We start from the raw sequence: 17,916 nt of genomic DNA, 5'->3' as shown, positions 1-17,916 counted from the left end.
GAAGCCCACATATGTTGCAACCTTAACGTTGTCAAGAATTTATTTTTTTGTCTTCTTGTTGTTGTTGTTAGCTCACTTGTGTTTTTCAAACTTATAGTAACGTTTCAAAATTTAAATAAAGACAACCAATAAGACAGCAAGGCCAAAGTTAAAAAAAGGGTTGAGTCGCTCTTCACGGACCGCAAGTTTTGGCTCCCAATGTTTCACGCCTCAAGGTTGTCTTTCACTCATTCTTAGTTGCCAGCCGAACAATTGGCACACTCGCACACTATGAGGAGGATGTTAGGAAAATACCTACTATTGATCATATCAATAGTGCACTATTTAATAAAATAGGCTACGCGCCTAGCTTTTGATGACCTTGCCATTTTGAATTGGGAGATAAGCATTTTTGCTGTGTGATATTGTCCCCCATTTGAATTCGATTATGCCATCATAGCGGGAAGTGAGCTTCGCATCAACATGCATTCCTTTCATTGTAAGAATAACAGTGGCACCATCTCCACATAGAAGAGCATTCACACAATGCTCCCTCGCACATCAACTCCCAAAAAACTCATACATATTGCCTCTGACACCAACCTTTCACATATGCTCCATAAGCATTAGTCTACCGGATGGACGGCCTCTAGCCGCGATGCCTAGGCACACTTGTGCAACGCCTATCCTTTTCGTCCATCTTCCCCACAACTTCCTTTAAGGGTAGTGAAATATTATTGGTGTAAATGTGATATTTTTTAAAAAAAAGTATGATCTAAAATAAATTTATAAATATTAAATTTTAAATAATTATACCAACATTATCTAATTTTATCATATGAATCTAGAAAAATAACAAAGTGATGAAACGGCTAACTTTCATAGCTTGGAAAGGCGAAAGAGCGCCAAACCGTTTGGAGTAAGGCTACGGACAGCTGGACGCCTCCACCGTTCAGAAAGAGCCCCTGCACTGCATCAAGCACGCACACGCCCAAAAAGAAAATAAATTATAATTATCTCACACACACTCACGCAGAAGTAACGCAAAAAGATTTCTAGAGAGAGGAAAAGTAAAGTACAGTGCAGAGGTGAAAAGTTTACAGAGAGCCATAAAGAGTTCTCAACAAAATACTGCAGAAGTTTCAACTGCAAAAGTTTCAAGCAAATAGCAAAGTTTTTCACGAAAAAAGTATAGATTTCCTTTTCAAAAGGAAATTATTTTGTTAGGTGTCTGAGTTTTGGAATTGGATCATTTTTCTTGATGTTGAATGTTGGAGTTTTCTTGAGAGAATAGGGGATAATTTCTTCTGGGGTTTCCTTTAAATATAGCCACAAGTGCAAATTTTTTATTAAACATTCAAGAAAATAGCAAATTTAAAAAAAAAAAATATTAAAGATTTCCTTTTTATTACTTATTGGATTATTTTGTTGGTGGGTCTGAGTTTTTGGATGGGATCATTTCATTGAGGTGGAATGTAAGGTTTTCTTTTTAACATACAATGAAATAGCGAAAATTTTCACAAGATTAGAAAAGAATTCAATTTTATTACTTCATTGGAATTTTTTGCTGGTGGGTCTGAATTTTGGGATGGGATCATTTTCTATAAGTGGAATGTTGGAGTTATTTGCCATAACTTTTTGTGGGGTTTTTCTCTAAATGTCCCCATTAAGTGTATTTTCTTTATGTAGAAAAGTTGCATTTTCTAATTAGCTGGTGAGTTTATGTAGTTAATCACACACACATATATACAGTGTTTTGTATGTATATGTGTTGATGAAGAAGATGATGGAAAGAGAGGTCATCACACCTCTGTTGGTGGTGTTAATACTCGTGGTTTATCCCTTCAGGTTCATTTATGCTAATATGGAAGGTTTGTATTTATTTATTAACAGTTTTATTTCTTCATAAAATTGTTTTGTTATTCAAATTGAGAAGTTCTACCTTTTCTGTTTTTTTTTTTTTTTTGTTATCTCTAGATTTTCTCTTGCCAAAATCTACATTAATTATCTTAAAATTGAGCTTTATGAAAAAATAATTACTTTAGTAAATATTTTTTCATAGTTTGCTGTGTGTCAATAACAGGAAGCACATGTTTTATTAAAAGCCTGGCTCGTGCACAATTTTCATAAATGAGTGATAACAAGACTTGAACTTAGGATGTTTGTCTTCTGTGATACTATGTTGAATTATTTCATTTAAAAGCTGATGCTCTTAGTTAGGAAACATGTTTCTTTATTCAACACAGTCTTCTTTATTCGTTTTTTAGGGTAATTGGAATCCTAATTCCTACAGAATGTCTTGATTTACTATTGGGGCAATCAGTTATGATGTCTCCTTATTAAATCTGTGACACAACATTGTTTTGCACAGCGATGATATTAATTGGCTCTAAATTTTCCTATTGCATTTATGGGCAGGTGATGCATTACATACCCTTAGGGTAAACTTAGAAGATCCTAACAATGTTTTACAGAGTTGGGATCCCACTCTTGTCAACCCTTGCACATGGTTTCATGTCACTTGCAACAACGATAACAGTGTAATAAGAGTGTAAGAATCTGCTACCATAATTTTCTTATGTTCAGGCGACACACTTTTGAATTTGATTTTCAATTCACTCCCTTAACTGTGGTACTTATCATGTTTGCTTTCATTGGATTCCCTATCAGTGATCTTGGGAATGCTGCTTTATCTGGACAACTGGTCCCACAACTTGGCCTGTTGAAGAATTTGCAGTACCTGTATGTCAAATTTATGTCTCAAGTTTGTATCCCAAACATTTTCCTATTTATATGCTTCTGTTACCTAGGTTCTTTTGGAAGTTCAAATCTGTGGCTGATGTTATCTGATAATTGCGAAATCTACCATGAATAAAGTTAATGACATGTAGGATTATTATTTGAATTGGAGACAATCAATTATTCAAGTTTCTTTGTTATTCTAGGGGACATTGAAAGTATTTATTTCATTCAATACTAAAAATATTTGGACCAACATGATGAGGAATGCCTGGTGCGAAAGTTTTTCTATGACACTCATGATTTAGAGAATTGGGGAGAAGAAAAAAACCTCAAAAAAAAAAAAAAAAAGGGGGGGGGGGGGGGGGGGGGGGGGGAGAGTTGAGAGCTTGGCAGTTATCAATTTTGAGTATTTCTTGCCCAAAATTGATTTTATGAAATTGATCTTTGTATCTCCCTTGTTTAGATTCATGAGAATTATCTAGAAGACATGTACATACTCACTTCCTAATCTCATTATCTTTGGCTAGGAAATAGCAGGTAAGTAGTTTCTTAAGGGCTTAAAATCACTGCTGGTTACCCTACAAGTGAACTTTCAAGTTGGTCAACCAAATTCATTTTGTTGCAACTTGGTCACTACCAATAGTTTCAGTTTCTGTTTGATCAGTTTGTCCAACACCGTTTCTCGAAGTAATGAAATTGCTTAGGTCGAGGACAGAAAAAAGCTGACATGTATCTTTTTCGGCCATTCACATCATCTTGGTGTGCTGCATGTATAAAATGCTTTTTTGTGATTAAGTTGTTCTATGCTGATGTGACTAGTAAAAGAAAATTTTTTCATCATCCCCCATCAGAAACCACTGCACATTCTCCATCCCCAACTTTAAGTCGGGCTTCCACCATTTATTGGATCACGAAGTATTGTGGTTTGATATCATTGTTCCATTTGTTGAATCACAAAATAGTATGCTTGCATAACTGGCACTGAAGCTACTCTCATCTTCTGATTTTGAGATTATGATTTATTCTCTACTTGATATAACATTACATAGATGGCTGAGACAAATAGAATAAGACACTCCACACACAGATATGCGCACACCAAAATGAGTTTGTTGATGGGTATCTCATCGATAAACTTTTTGTGAAATATCGCATAACTGGCACTGAAGCTACTCTCATCTTCTGATTTTGAGATTATGATTTATTCTCTACTTGATATAACATTACATAGATGGCTGAGACAAATAGAATAAGACACTCCACACACAGATATGCGCACACCAAAATGAGTTTGTTGATGGGTATCTCATCGATAAACTTTTTGTGAAATATCGCATAACTGGCACTGAAGCTACTCTCATCTTCTGATTTTGAGATTATGATTTATTCTCTACTTGATATAACATTACATAGATGGCTGAGAAATAGAATAAGCCACTCCATGCACAGATATGTGCACACCAAAATGAGTTTACTGATGGGTATCTCATCGACTTTTTGTGAAATATTCTGGGTTTCTTTCATTGTTTTCCACTCCTTTATCGAAAAACACAGTGCTGATAATGGGGAAAAAAATAGAGGAAAAATGAACAATTTATGATTATTATTATTATTTATTTTTTTTGAATACGATTGACAATGATTTTTGAAGGGAAAAAGAACTCTATAGGGGGATTGTTAGTGGCTTTGGGTTATCAAGTTGAAGTTTTGGAGGTGCTTTTAACCTATTTCTTAAATTTTCCACACAAAAAAATTAAAAGGAAGGAAGTGGGGAGAATAAGCCCCATTTTGGTTTTGCTAAAAATCATAATTTTAGTAGATTTTGATAAAAGTTGATGAAATGCGTAGTAGAAAAGTTGATAAAAGTTGTCGGTCTTATGAAATATGTGGTTGAAAATGATGAAAATAAGCTTGGGAGAATATGAGTTTTAAGAAGTTGGGGCGAAACGGGGGCTAAGCCTACTTCCTGGTATGACATTCTTCGTAAAGATTCCTAGTGAACTAATTTAATTTACGTGAAGTTATGGTCCTTTTCCCTGAAAATGGTCTTAACTTCGAATTTCCTCTCTTTATGAAATTCCCTTAAAGAAATTAACGAATAATGGCACAATTTTAGTTAATGTCTTATTTTATTTACGCCAATTAGAACTTTAAACACAGTTTGTTGATAATTAAATCTTTAGATAGTAGCAGCTCCCTTCAAGAAAAGTCTTTTGACTTACCTACTGATAACTAACCCAAGATATAAACTGCTAACTTGTGCCAATAAACCAACTGTAATTGATTTTTTTTTCTTTATGTGCTTTTCTGTTACTTTTTGAAATGAATTCAAGTATTGTGCAACGCTGATCACACTAGCAAACATGCCATATATACTTGCCAATTGTTGAACTTTCACTCACAGATTTTTTTCCTATTTTGAATAACATAACATTAGTGTGTTCTATTTATTGTAACAGGGAGCTGTACAGTAATAACTTAAGTGGGCCAATACCCACTGATCTTGGTAATCTGACTAATTTGGTGAGCTTGGATCTGTACTTGAACAGTTTCACTGGTCCCATTCCGGTGACTTTGGGCAAGCTATCGAAGTTACGCTTCCTGTGGGTATCTTATCCTGGATTTGGAAATAGTATTATGAATATTTATTTACATGTCCTCCAGTGTTTGAAATTCCGTGTGCATATGCTTGTATTGTTTTGAGTGGTGCGATAATGAGGATGGGGAGAGGCACAATAACTGTATGAGTATAGAAATTTATGTGTCAAAACTATGAAGATGACTGCTAAATAAAATCAGCATTAAATACTCTGGTTTTTACTTGATATTGACTTTGTTTTCAAGCTAACAAATAATGCTGTACACGACACCTGAGGGGGTGGGGTTCGACAATCAATAGCAATGAATTTGCTTGGATCATGTGATGCTGAGTTGTTGACATGTTAACGTGTTCATGTAAACTTAAATTTTTGGAGAATTATGTATAAAAATTATGATTCCAATTATATAGGTAGGAGAACTTTTGTCAATGGAGTCGTCTGCAAAGGATTTGAGTTTCTTTCTCTCTGCCCACCATATGGAAGATTACGTGATCAAACATGTCATGTATTCTCTTGTAATTTGTCTTGCATCATGCAGGGAGTTTTTCTTATCATCTACATGTTGTGCAATATTGAATTCTATAGTATTTGAGGATTTTTTCTGTTTTGTGTCTGATGCATTGGACCAAACATGTTACTCTCATGTAACTCTCCTTGTAGCATGCTGGTAGTTTGATTGTTATAGCATTTTTTTGGGTAATCATGAATCTCATTATGTACTATTTTGATGCCTTTGTAAGGATAGTCGGCTAAATAACAACAGCTTGACAGGCGCCATCCCCATGTCATTGACTAATATCTCAACGCTACAAGTGCTGTAAGTTTCCAAGTTTTTCTCTGTTATTTGATCATTCTAATTGCCACTTGTTTTGCCTCTTCCCTCACTTAACTCTGTTAAATGTAATCACTTGAATTTCTTGGAAGAGCTCGTGATTTTTCAAATTGCGTTCTTGTGCAGGGATTTGTCAAACAATCAACTTTCAGGTGCTGTTCCAGATAATGGCTCGTTTTCTCTATTCACCCCAATCAGGTTCTCGCTGATACATGACAGGCTATTCTTTTGAACAGAGAGTATCGTAATTTTAAATTAGTGGCTAACATATGGGATCTTCCAACCCGCAGTTTTGCGAATAACTTGGATCTATGTGGTCCTGTCACTGCACGTCCTTGCCCTGGATCTCCTCCATTCTCTCCACCCCCTCCATTTGTCCCACCACCCCCAATATCTTTACCAGGTAATTGTCCTATTTGGCAGTGGTGCAAGTAGCCGATTTTTTGTTAGCTTGTTTGATTGGTATATATTTCTCAAATTATGAATCCTTTCTGCTACAATTTGTCTTTTAACCTTAATTTGAAAATTTTGGCTGTTTTGTACCATTCAGTGTAGTTTTCGAATTATGGAAGTAGTTGGGTTGGATTACACTACTGTTTTACCACAAATTTTGAATTGGCTCACATTGTATTTCGTAGAGGTTATTAATTTGAGTATTATAAAGAAGTAATTTATGATGATATGAGACTATTGTAGATTTCTTTCTAAATTTAGTTGCTGTAACTGCAGGAGGAAATAGTGCAACTGGAGCCATTGCTGGTGGAGTTGCTGCTGGTGCTGCTCTTCTCTTTGCAGCCCCTGCCATTGCATTTGCATGGTGGCGTCGAAGAAAACCACAGGAATATTTCTTTGATGTACCAGGTTAATAGTTTGACTTCACAAGTTCATTTAAGTCAAAAGCTTTAGCATTTAGAGAGGGGACAACTTATTTATTTAAACTTATTCTTGAACACGCTACCTCACTCGTAGGCCAGATTCATTTTTCATACATGCACATTTTTCATAAATGGATAGCAACAAGACTTGATCATAGGCCATTTTTTTGTTCTGATACCACGTCGAATCATTTCATCTAAAAGCTTAATTTGTTAGAGAAGGGTCAACTTATTTATATTTAATCGAATCATTTCATCTAAAAGCTTAATTTTTTAGAGAAGGGTCAACTTATTTAAATTTAATCTTCAATACATGATAACTTGTCTGTACCTTTTGCAGCTGAAGAGGACCCTGAAGTCCACTTGGGGCAACTTAAAAGGTTCTCTCTTCGAGAATTGCAAGTTGCTACGGATAGTTTTAGTAATAAAAACATTCTGGGAAGAGGCGGCTTTGGGAAGGTTTATAAAGGACGATTAGCAGATGGTACACTGGTGGCTGTCAAAAGACTTAAGGAGGAGCGGACACCGGGTGGGGAGCTTCAATTTCAAACAGAAGTAGAGATGATCAGCATGGCAGTTCATCGTAATCTCCTTAGACTGCGTGGCTTTTGCATGACTCCAACTGAACGTCTACTTGTTTATCCATATATGGCTAATGGAAGTGTCGCATCATGTTTAAGAGGTGATCATCGTTAAGAATGCTGCTAGAAGTCTAATATATCAAACTTTATTTCCATTATGTAGGGCTATCACAATGTTTGGATAAACTTAAAAAGTAGTAGAAGTTACCTTCAAGTAAAAATGGTTACTTTTTTAAAAATAACTCTTACGTTATTGCCGAAATAGGAAACTAACTTATGTCCTACTTTGGTCAATGATAAAATTATTTGTTTGAATATTTATTTACTTATCAGTGAATCTTATAAGCTCAGCCAACATATGAAGTCTTTGTGTTTGCTTAGATGTCCTGATTACCATGTTTTTCCTCGTTGTAGTTATTTGATTCTTGCTAGATATTTACAGCCTTGAGCCTGGAAGAGAAGATAGGCTTTGACCTCGAGCATATACTAACTATAATTGTTTTTATATGTAGAACGTCCACCAAATGAACCGCCACTTGATTGGCCGACACGGAAGTGCATTGCTTTAGGATCTGCCAGAGGATTATCATATTTGCATGATCACTGTGATCCAAAGATCATTCATCGTGATGTGAAGGCTGCAAATATATTGCTTGATGAAGAGTTTGAGGCTGTTGTTGGGGATTTTGGTTTGGCTAAACTTATGGATTATAAGGATACGCATGTTACTACTGCTGTGCGTGGAACCATTGGACACATAGCTCCTGAGTACTTGTCCACTGGAAAATCTTCTGAGAAAACGGATGTTTTTGGATATGGAATTATGCTTCTTGAACTAATAACAGGGCAGAGGGCATTTGATCTAGCTCGCCTTGCAAATGATGATGATGTCATGCTACTTGATTGGGTATTTGCATTTTCCATATATCTTCATTATGAGCATGTTTGGTTAAGCTTAAAAAAAAGTTAAAAAGTTATATTTTAAGTAACCTTTTGGTTTCCGAACGTTTTTGGAAGTGAACTTTTTTAAGTTAAACCAAGCAAGGGATACACATGATTTTGATTTTGTCTACCAAATTAAAATTGAAAGGGTCCAACATTACAATACACAGTTTTTTTATTATACTGATAATTTCATCCAGTTTTTCCAATCTTCTAATTCTAAGAAGACAGTCATATTTTCAGGTTCAATGGTCTCGTGTATTTTTGAAACACGTCTCCAAAGTTCCTTAGAGCATATGTTTAAGTGACACGTTTCTGAAGTTCCTTAGAGCACATGTTTGTCTAAGCTTTAAGAAAAGAACTTTTATTTCTCAAATTATGAATCCTTACTGCTACAATTTGTCTTTTAACCTTAATTTGAAAATTTTGGCTGTTTTGTACCATTCAGTGTAGTTTTCGAATTATGGAAGTAGTTGGGTTGGATTACACTACTGTTTTACCACAAATTTTGAATTGGCTCACATTGTATTTCGTAGAGGTTATTAATTTGAGTATTATAAAGAAGTAATTTATGATGATATGAGACTATTGTAGATTTCTTTCTAAATTTAGTTGCTGTAACTGCAGGAGGAAATAGTGCAACTGGAGCCATTGCTGGTGGAGTTGCTGCTGGTGCTGCTCTTCTCTTTGCAGCCCCTGCCATTGCATTTGCATGGTGGCGTCGAAGAAAACCACAGGAATATTTCTTTGATGTACCAGGTTAATAGTTTGACTTCACAAGTTCATTTAAGTCAAAAGCTTTAGCATTTAGAGAGGGGACAACTTATTTATTTAAACTTATTCTTGAACACGCTACCTCACTCGTAGGCCAGATTCATTTTTCATACATGCACATTTTTCATAAATGGATAGCAACAAGACTTGATCATAGGCCATTTTTTTGTTCTGATACCACGTCGAATCATTTCATCTAAAAGCTTAATTTGTTAGAGAAGGGTCAACTTATTTAAATTTAATCGAATCATTTCATCTAAAAGCTTAATTTTTTAGAGAAGGGTCAACTTATTTAAATTTAATCTTCAGTACATGATAACTTGTCTGTACCTTTTGCAGCTGAAGAGGACCCTGAAGTCCACTTGGGGCAACTTAAAAGGTTCTCTCTTCGAGAATTGCAAGTTGCTACGGATAGTTTTAGTAATAAAAACATTCTGGGAAGAGGCGGCTTTGGGAAGGTTTATAAAGGACGATTAGCAGATGGTACACTGGTGGCTGTCAAAAGACTTAAGGAGGAGCGGACACCGGGTGGGGAGCTTCAATTTCAAACAGAAGTAGAGATGATCAGCATGGCAGTTCATCGTAATCTCCTTAGACTGCGTGGCTTTTGCATGACTCCAACTGAACGTCTACTTGTTTATCCATATATGGCTAATGGAAGTGTCGCATCATGTTTAAGAGGTGATCATCGTTAAGAATGCTGCTAGAAGTCTAATATATCAAACTTTATTTCCATTATGTAGGGCTATCACAATGTTTGGATAAACTTAAAAAGTAGTAGAAGTTACCTTCAAGTAAAAATGGTTACTTTTTTAAAAATAACTCTTACGTTATTGCCGAAATAGGAAACTAACTTATGTCCTACTTTGGTCAATGATAAAATTATTTGTTTGAATATTTATTTACTTATCAGTGAATCTTATAAGCTCAGCCAACATATGAAGTCTTTGTGTTTGCTTAGATGTCCTGATTACCATGTTTTTCCTCGTTGTAGTTATTTGATTCTTGCTAGATATTTACAGCCTTGAGCCTGGAAGAGAAGATAGGCTTTGACCTCGAGCATATACTAACTATAATTGTTTTTATATGTAGAACGTCCACCAAATGAACCGCCACTTGATTGGCCGACACGGAAGTGCATTGCTTTAGGATCTGCCAGAGGATTATCATATTTGCATGATCACTGTGATCCAAAGATCATTCATCGTGATGTGAAGGCTGCAAATATATTGCTTGATGAAGAGTTTGAGGCTGTTGTTGGGGATTTTGGTTTGGCTAAACTTATGGATTATAAGGATACGCATGTTACTACTGCTGTGCGTGGAACCATTGGACACATAGCTCCTGAGTACTTGTCCACTGGAAAATCTTCTGAGAAAACGGATGTTTTTGGATATGGAATTATGCTTCTTGAACTAATAACAGGGCAGAGGGCATTTGATCTAGCTCGCCTTGCAAATGATGATGATGTCATGCTACTTGATTGGGTATTTGCATTTTCCATATATCTTCATTATGAGCATGTTTGGTTAAGCTTAAAAAAAAGTTAAAAAGTTATATTTTAAGTAACCTTTTGGTTTCCGAACGTTTTTGGAAGTGAACTTTTTTAAGTTAAACCAAGCAAGGGATACACTTGATTTTGATTTTGTCTACCAAATTAAAATTGAAAGGGTCCAACATTACAATACACAGTTTTTTTATTATACTGATAATTTCATCCAGTTTTTCCAATCTTCTAATTCTAAGAAGACAGTCATATTTTCAGGTTCAATGGTCTCGTGTATTTTTGAAACACGTCTCCAAAGTTCCTTAGAGCATATGTTTAAGTGACACGTTTCTGAAGTTCCTTAGAGCACATGTTTGTCTAAGCTTTAAGATAAGAACTTTTTGTTTCCGAAATTGTTGTCTCACCTTTAAAAGTTATGCAACTTATTTCCAATTTTGATCAATAAAAAATATTTATTTCAAGACAAACATATGCATGCAAATTTACTTGTAAATAAGATTAGCCAATCATGCTTTTCTCCCCTCATTTTACTGCATTTCTTCCTTAGGCTAAATTGGAAACTATAAAATCATTTTCCTTGAAAAGAGCTTGTGAAATCCTTGTTAATCAATTTGGAAAGTGTGCTTTATGTATTTGTAGACTCTTCCTACCATGGAGTTGCTAGCTTATTGTACTTTGTGCTGCATGAATGTGTCAAGTTTTGCAAGTTGAGATGGTCCAATTATACACAAGTGACGAGACAATCCAATTTTATAATTTACCTCAAATTCAGGTGAAAGGGCTTCTAAAAGAGAAGAAATTGGAAATGCTGGTTGATCCTGATTTGCAGAAGAAATATGTTGAGGCAGAAGTGGAGCAGCTAATCCAGGTTGCTCTTCTATGCACACAGAGTTCCCCGATGGACCGGCCCAAGATGTCAGAAGTGGTGCGAATGCTAGAAGGGGATGGCTTGGCTGAGAAGTGGGACGAATGGCAAAAAGTGGAAGTTCTCCGCCAGGAGGTGGAACTAATTCCACATTCTAGTTCCGATTGGATAGTTGATTCCACCGAAAATTTACATGCCATTGAGTTATCCGGTCCAAGATGAAGATGACCTCAAGAAAAACAAGTCAAGAAAATTTGCTAGGTTTCCTTCTTTCGCCTTTTCTTTTTCTATTAAATTACTCACACCCTGTTGTTAATTCTAACAAAATTAACCCCATTTGGGTCTGCTGGGAACCCACGGCGAACTATACTCTGTTATGTTTGTGCATATGATTTTGAAATGTCAAGGCATGTTTACATACAAATCCTTGTGAAGTTGAATGCTAGCTTGGAAAGTTATACTGTTAGATTGTGTTGTACGCTGCATTTTCTTTTGGCATTTCCTAGATTAAGGCTGTTGTTCTCATGTGCCGATAAGACTACAGATCCGTGTGAATCATTTATAGGTGTAAATTTTGTTGCGCTGCGCTGGGACAACACATGGACCTGTCTCAATGTTTTGTACAAACAATAAATCTTACACAACCAATAGACATTGCAAATATATTTTATCAGCTAGTAGTGGGTATCGGAGAGTAAACGCTACAATTTGTATCATGTTCCTATTTGTCATTTTTCCAGTTCAAGACCCTCTGCTGCCAGAAGTGCTTTTCTTCGCATTAAATCCGTTCTCTTCAAGACGAGTGTGTTTCGCCTTACGACAGTTTTGGTCGTAGACACAGTGCTGTTAATCTTCTAAGCTATGCAAAAGCTTTGAATATTCGAGTGGTTGTCTATGCAAGTCTTGAAAGAATTGTTTTAGCCGCTTATTTGAATTACTGTTGAAATCGTTCGAGGATGTCTTCTTTCGCTAATATCTTCCTTTCTTCTTCGGGGTAAATCTGTTAGCACAGTAACAAGCATAATCTTCTTAAAGTTGTTTCAAAAAATACGATGATAATTAATTTTACTTAAAATATGTGCATTTGCAGATTTTCATTCATCAAAAAGTTGTGTATGATTCAATCAACTGGTCAAAAAGATTCGATATTAAACACGTTAAGGGAAAAAATGTGCAGTCATCTCTATAATCTTATAAAGCTGACTCCTTTATACCATTTTCTGGAACCATTAAACCTACAAAGCAAACCGCTGCATTTATCTGATATACGAAGCTACACATACTTTTACCTTTTGATACACACACAAGTTGTTTTGTGAATAGGCGATTTATAAGTACAGTACTGACTTTTTAAAGGATGTCTATTGAGTGGCCTCCATTCTCATAATGACGCAGAACGGAAGTAAGAAGAAATAAAAGATTTACCAACGTAAATCTTGGAAATAAGAAGATTGGAATTCTCCAAGAATAAAACTTGTATATTATTCAATGATGACGGAAAACGTTCCAAAAGCCATTAAATAGGCGTTACAAGAAACCCTAAAATATAGAAAAAATAAAACGTTCCAAAAATAGCAAAAATTCAAAACGGGAAATACGGAAATTAATTATTCGGAGGCCTAAACGAAAAAATTTGGCTAAAATCCCGAGATCTCGGGTCTTTGTCTTGAGTTCAATTTCTCGGGCCGTTTCCAATCAACCTGTCAAATTTCAGCCAATTCCGACACCGTCGCGACAAATGACAAAATTGCCCCTGGTGCGGTTTTTCTTTGTTAATTTTCTGTCCAACACTTCTTCAAACTCCAACGCTAGTTGTCCTATATCAGTCTTCCTCACCTGTGAAGAACTCGACCCCGAGTTATATTTCGGATAGAGTAGAACATCATCACGAAACTCATACAGATCAGCCACATTGAAGGTGCGAGAGATGTTCATACTAGCAGGCAGGTCGAGCACATATGCATTGTCATTGATCTTCTTGATCACTTTGTATGGCCTATATTTTCTCGGCTTCATCTTGTTGTAGGGACCACAGGGAATCGTTCCTTGCTCAGAAACACCATCACTTGATCACCTTCCACAAATAGTTTCTTATGCCTCTTGCTGTCTGCCCCAGCCTTATACTTCACATTTTTTCCTTCCAATCGAGCCTTCACTTTCGCCTGAACATCACCAGCCTGTTCAGCAGCCACATTGGAACCAGCAACCTTAAGGAGGCGAGCCAAGTCCAATGCATGTTTAGGAGGCTTCAAATACACCAAAGAGAAAGGAGATCTACCAGTGGCAGTGTGGATTGCATTATTATACACGAACTCGGCCTGCGCTAGCGCCACATCCCACTGCTTTGGCTTATCACCACAAATGCTGCGTATCAAATTCCCTAGTGTCCTATTCAGATTTTCGATCTGCCCATTAGTCTGCGGGTGTGTTGTGCTACTGAACTTCAGAGTAGTATCCGTCTGCCGCCACAGTGTAACCCAAAAATGACTAAGGAATTTCGAGTCCTTGTCAGAAGTGATGGACTGAGGGACTCCATGCAACCGAACCACTTCACGAAAGAATAGCTGAGCTATGTGAGAAGCATCAGATGTTTTGCATGGGATAAAATGCCCCATTTTGGAAAACCTTTCAACCACAACAAATACAGAATCTACCCCATGTTGAGTTCGAGGCAGCCCCAAAACAAAATCCATCGACAAATCTTTCCATATCACATTTGGTACAGGTAGAGGCATATATAGACCAGTATTCTGAGCTTGCCCCTTTGAAGTCTGACATACATAAAACTTACGGACCAAATTTCCCATGTCGCGCTTCAATTGAGGCTAGTAATATCGCTCGACTACCCCATTGATAGTTTTATCACATCCCAAGTGACCATTCAAGCCGCCACCATGTAGTTCTCGTATTAGTTTCTCCCTCATAGAACTCCGCGGAATACACAACTGGTTGCCATGGAACAGGTAGTCGTCAACTTTATGGAACTCGCCATTTGTTTGTTTCAGAACACACTTTCCCCACACTTCCGCGAAATCCTCATCTTCCACATATAAGTCTTTCAGATACTCAAAACCAATAACCTCCTGCTGCATGGTTACCAGCAAGCTTGCACGCCGGCTCAAGGGATCTGCTACCTTATTCAAAACTCCGAATTTATGTTTTAGAACAAATGGGAATTTTTGCAAATAAGTCGACCACCGAGCATGCATGTTACTTAAATTTCTCTGGATGTTCAAGTACTTCAAAGCCTGATGGTTGGTGTAGAGTATAAACTCCCACCGAATCAAGTAGTGTTCCCAATGTTTCAAGGCCCGAACAATTGCATAGAATTCTTGGTCATNCCATTCCTCAGTATAGTCTGCAACTGATTTGTTTCCCTGCACACAATTCTGGAAACTTTGAAATATGAACTGTTCATAATCAGATGGCAAGAACCTGCTCATCATAAGTTGTTTCATCCGCCTCAAAGATCGGATAGGTGCCTTGGCCCGACGTCGCCTATCCATCTGCAACCGTTCCTACCAAACAGCAGCCCCACTTCTCAATTTATACGCTACCAATTTCACCTGTCGTTCTTCTGTAACCTCAGTAAAATCAAAGAACCTCTCGACCTCAAAATTCCAATCCAAAAATTCTTCGACCTGTAATTTTACATGGAACAATGGTATGTCTGCCCGAATCTTATAATCAGACTGATTTCGATTCAGTTGTGGATTTTCTGGGTGTTCAGCAAATTCGTCCTCAGAATCCACATCCCTGAAATCTTCAGGTTGTCTGTTTCTTGCAACCCTATGAGGACGCCCACCACCAGGTCGACCATTGGTATCTTCCTCACCCGAGGCCGGAACATTGACAGGCAGAGGGTTTGGTTACTGCTCCAACAAACGCTGAACCATAGCCTCCAACCTCCCCATCGATTGCCGCTGTTCGTCAATTGTCGTCCACAATTCCGCATCTGTTTCCCTGCGACCAGCGTCGCGAGGATGAACTCTTCCTCTGTCATTGTTGTGGGCCATTTAAGAACATGGTAAATGTTCGCTCTGATACCACTTGATGCAGAATGGAAGTAAGAAGAAACAAAAGATTTACCAACGTAAATCTTGAAAATAAGAAATTGGAATTCTCCAAGAATGAAACTTGTATATTATTCAATGATGATGGAAAACTTTCCAAAAGCTATTAAATAGGCGTTACAAGAAACCCTAAAATATAGAACCCCGAGTCCAATTTCTTGGGCTGTTTCCAATCAACTTGCCAAATTTCAGCCCATTCCGACACCGTCGCGATAAATGACAAAATTGCCCCTGGTGCGCTTTTTCTTTGTTATTTTTCTGTCAAACACTTCTTCAAACTCCAAAACTAGTTGTCCTATATCACATAAACATCCTTGCATTATCATTATAAAAATTAAATATTTGAAAACACGTTTTTCACATTGTAAACCTTGACAACTTTAAATGTGTCCACTAAGGAATTTTTGTTGACCAGTTTGTTAAAGTTTTGAAGTCATTAGAGTTGATATCTATGATATTGTAAGGCAAAGTGGTGTATTAATTCCACATTCATCTTTAATCACGACAATATACCATGAGACAGATTTTTTGTGAATATCTATGGTCAATTGTTCAATGTTTATATTAGACCTTTTTGTCTGATTTCCAAAATGATCACTGAAAACATAACACTAGATTGAGCATCACAACTATGGGGACGCCCTTCAAATGGTAAGAAAAAGAGAAATGAGAAGAAAATGGAGAGTTTTATCATGTGTATTGGATAACAGAGATTTGATTTAATTATATAATGATGTCAGAGGTCAACAAGATAGGAAAATGAGAAAAGAGATTACAAGCTGGTTGAAAGAGATAATATATAATCAAGGGGATTGATAAATTGGCCTAGGTAATGAAGAATTCTGTAAACAAAATATTAACTTTGTTCTCTATATACTCGATACTAGATAGTAAATTAGTAATGGACTTCATAGACCAATTTCCCCGATAAAAGTTTCAAGACAAGGTATACTTTAACATCAAACTCTTCAAATCAAAGACGTTGAAGCAAATGTTTGATACATAATATTAGACCGACCTCAATGTATATGATAACAAACAATCTTTTAACTCATTTTTAATCCTTATTTCATGCACAATTCTCTCCAATCCAACATACCTAATATTTCATAGAATAATGCTATCAGCACCACTGATCCTATAACACCAATTTATGTGGTTCTATGTGAAAAGTTTAATGAAAGGTGGAATTAAGTAACTCATATAATTGTACTTTTCATTGAATGCCACATTAGTGCCACCTATACTGATATTTTAACACCAGTGACACTAAATAGCATTATTCCTATTGGAAAAATGGTTATGAAATGGGTCAACTTTAAGCCCAAATTTTAGTGGGACCCACCTTTTAATTAATACGAGACCTAGTATATTCACGTTCTACTCCGCGAGATGATTAACGTGATATATTTATTTGTCAAAAATCATTTAAAATTGAATGAAATATTAAGTGTTAAATTAGCCCACATAAACTAAGTATTATGGAAGAATTTGATTTTCCAAACACTTATCCCACATAGGAAAGTTAGGAAACTTTGGTGTGTTTTATAAAGTGGAAGTTTGGAATTGGGTTTGGGCCCCAAGGGGTACCAATAGTCTTTGGAAGGGGGAAGACCTATATCCTATTGGGTTCGGTCATAAACCCACGCGCACGTCGTCGTCGCCGTCCGTTCGATCGGCCGGCTCGGCTCGACAAGGCATGTGCCCGTGTCCAGGTTGGGTGCGGGTGGACCTTTGCACTATATTAACTTTTTGGACAAAATTTATTTAAAATTTTGGGCCAAATTGTAAATAATCAAATTCTTGGGTACATTATAAAATTTAAATTTTGGCTTATTCCGGGTGTGGTTCGGTCATAAACCCACGCGCACGTCGTCGTCGCCGTCCGTTCGATCGGCCGGCTCGGCTCGACAAGGCATGTGCCCGTGTCGAGGTTGGGTGCGGGTGGACCTTTGCACTATATTAACTTTTTGGACAAAATTTATTTAAAATTTTGGGCCAAATTGAAAATAATCAAATTCTTGGGTACATTATAAAATTTAAATTTTGGCTTATTCCGGGTGTTTTTTTCTTTTAACAGTCGTCTGTTTACCGACCAAACAGTCGACTGTTTGCCGACTGTTAACCGACTTAACAGACGCGACTT

At 36.7% G+C, this 17,916-nt stretch overlaps 1 protein-coding gene across 1 annotated transcript; it reads left to right on the top strand.

Moving 5' to 3' along the window:
* The first annotated feature begins 872 nt into the window (after window positions 1-872).
* LOC111391080 (somatic embryogenesis receptor kinase 2-like) lies at window positions 873-12,222 on the top strand. Its single transcript, XM_023016222.1, has 11 exons — window positions 873-1,850; window positions 2,398-2,530; window positions 2,650-2,721; window positions 5,181-5,324; window positions 6,067-6,138; window positions 6,280-6,351; window positions 6,444-6,556; window positions 6,883-7,014; window positions 7,369-7,710; window positions 8,122-8,516; window positions 11,605-12,222. Exons 1-11 carry the CDS (start codon window positions 1,754-1,756, stop codon window positions 11,917-11,919), a joined length of 1,887 nt encoding a protein of 628 aa, XP_022871990.1. The 5' UTR covers window positions 873-1,753; the 3' UTR covers window positions 11,920-12,222.
* The last annotated feature ends 5,694 nt before the right edge of the window (window positions 12,223-17,916 follow it).

The sequence above is a fragment of the Olea europaea genome, unplaced genomic scaffold (assembly GCF_002742605.1).
Source record: "Olea europaea var. sylvestris unplaced genomic scaffold, O_europaea_v1 scaffold747, whole genome shotgun sequence".
NCBI lineage: Eukaryota > Viridiplantae > Streptophyta > Magnoliopsida > Lamiales > Oleaceae > Olea > Olea europaea.
Note: the sequence above shows the minus strand (reverse complement) of the source record. Positions and strands in the feature narration are given on the sequence as shown.

Bases quoted from the DNA above. Each gene is read 5' to 3' on its own strand.
- LOC111391080 (XM_023016222.1), top strand. From the start codon at position 1,754: ATGAAGAAGATGATGGAAAGAGAGGTCATCACACCTCTGTTGGTGGTG. The intron at 6,352-6,443 runs GTTCTCGCTGAT...TCCAACCCGCAG, and splicing joins TCTCTATTCACCCCAATCAG to TTTTGCGAATAACTTGGATC. The intron at 7,015-7,368 runs GTTAATAGTTTG...TACCTTTTGCAG, and splicing joins ATATTTCTTTGATGTACCAG to CTGAAGAGGACCCTGAAGTC.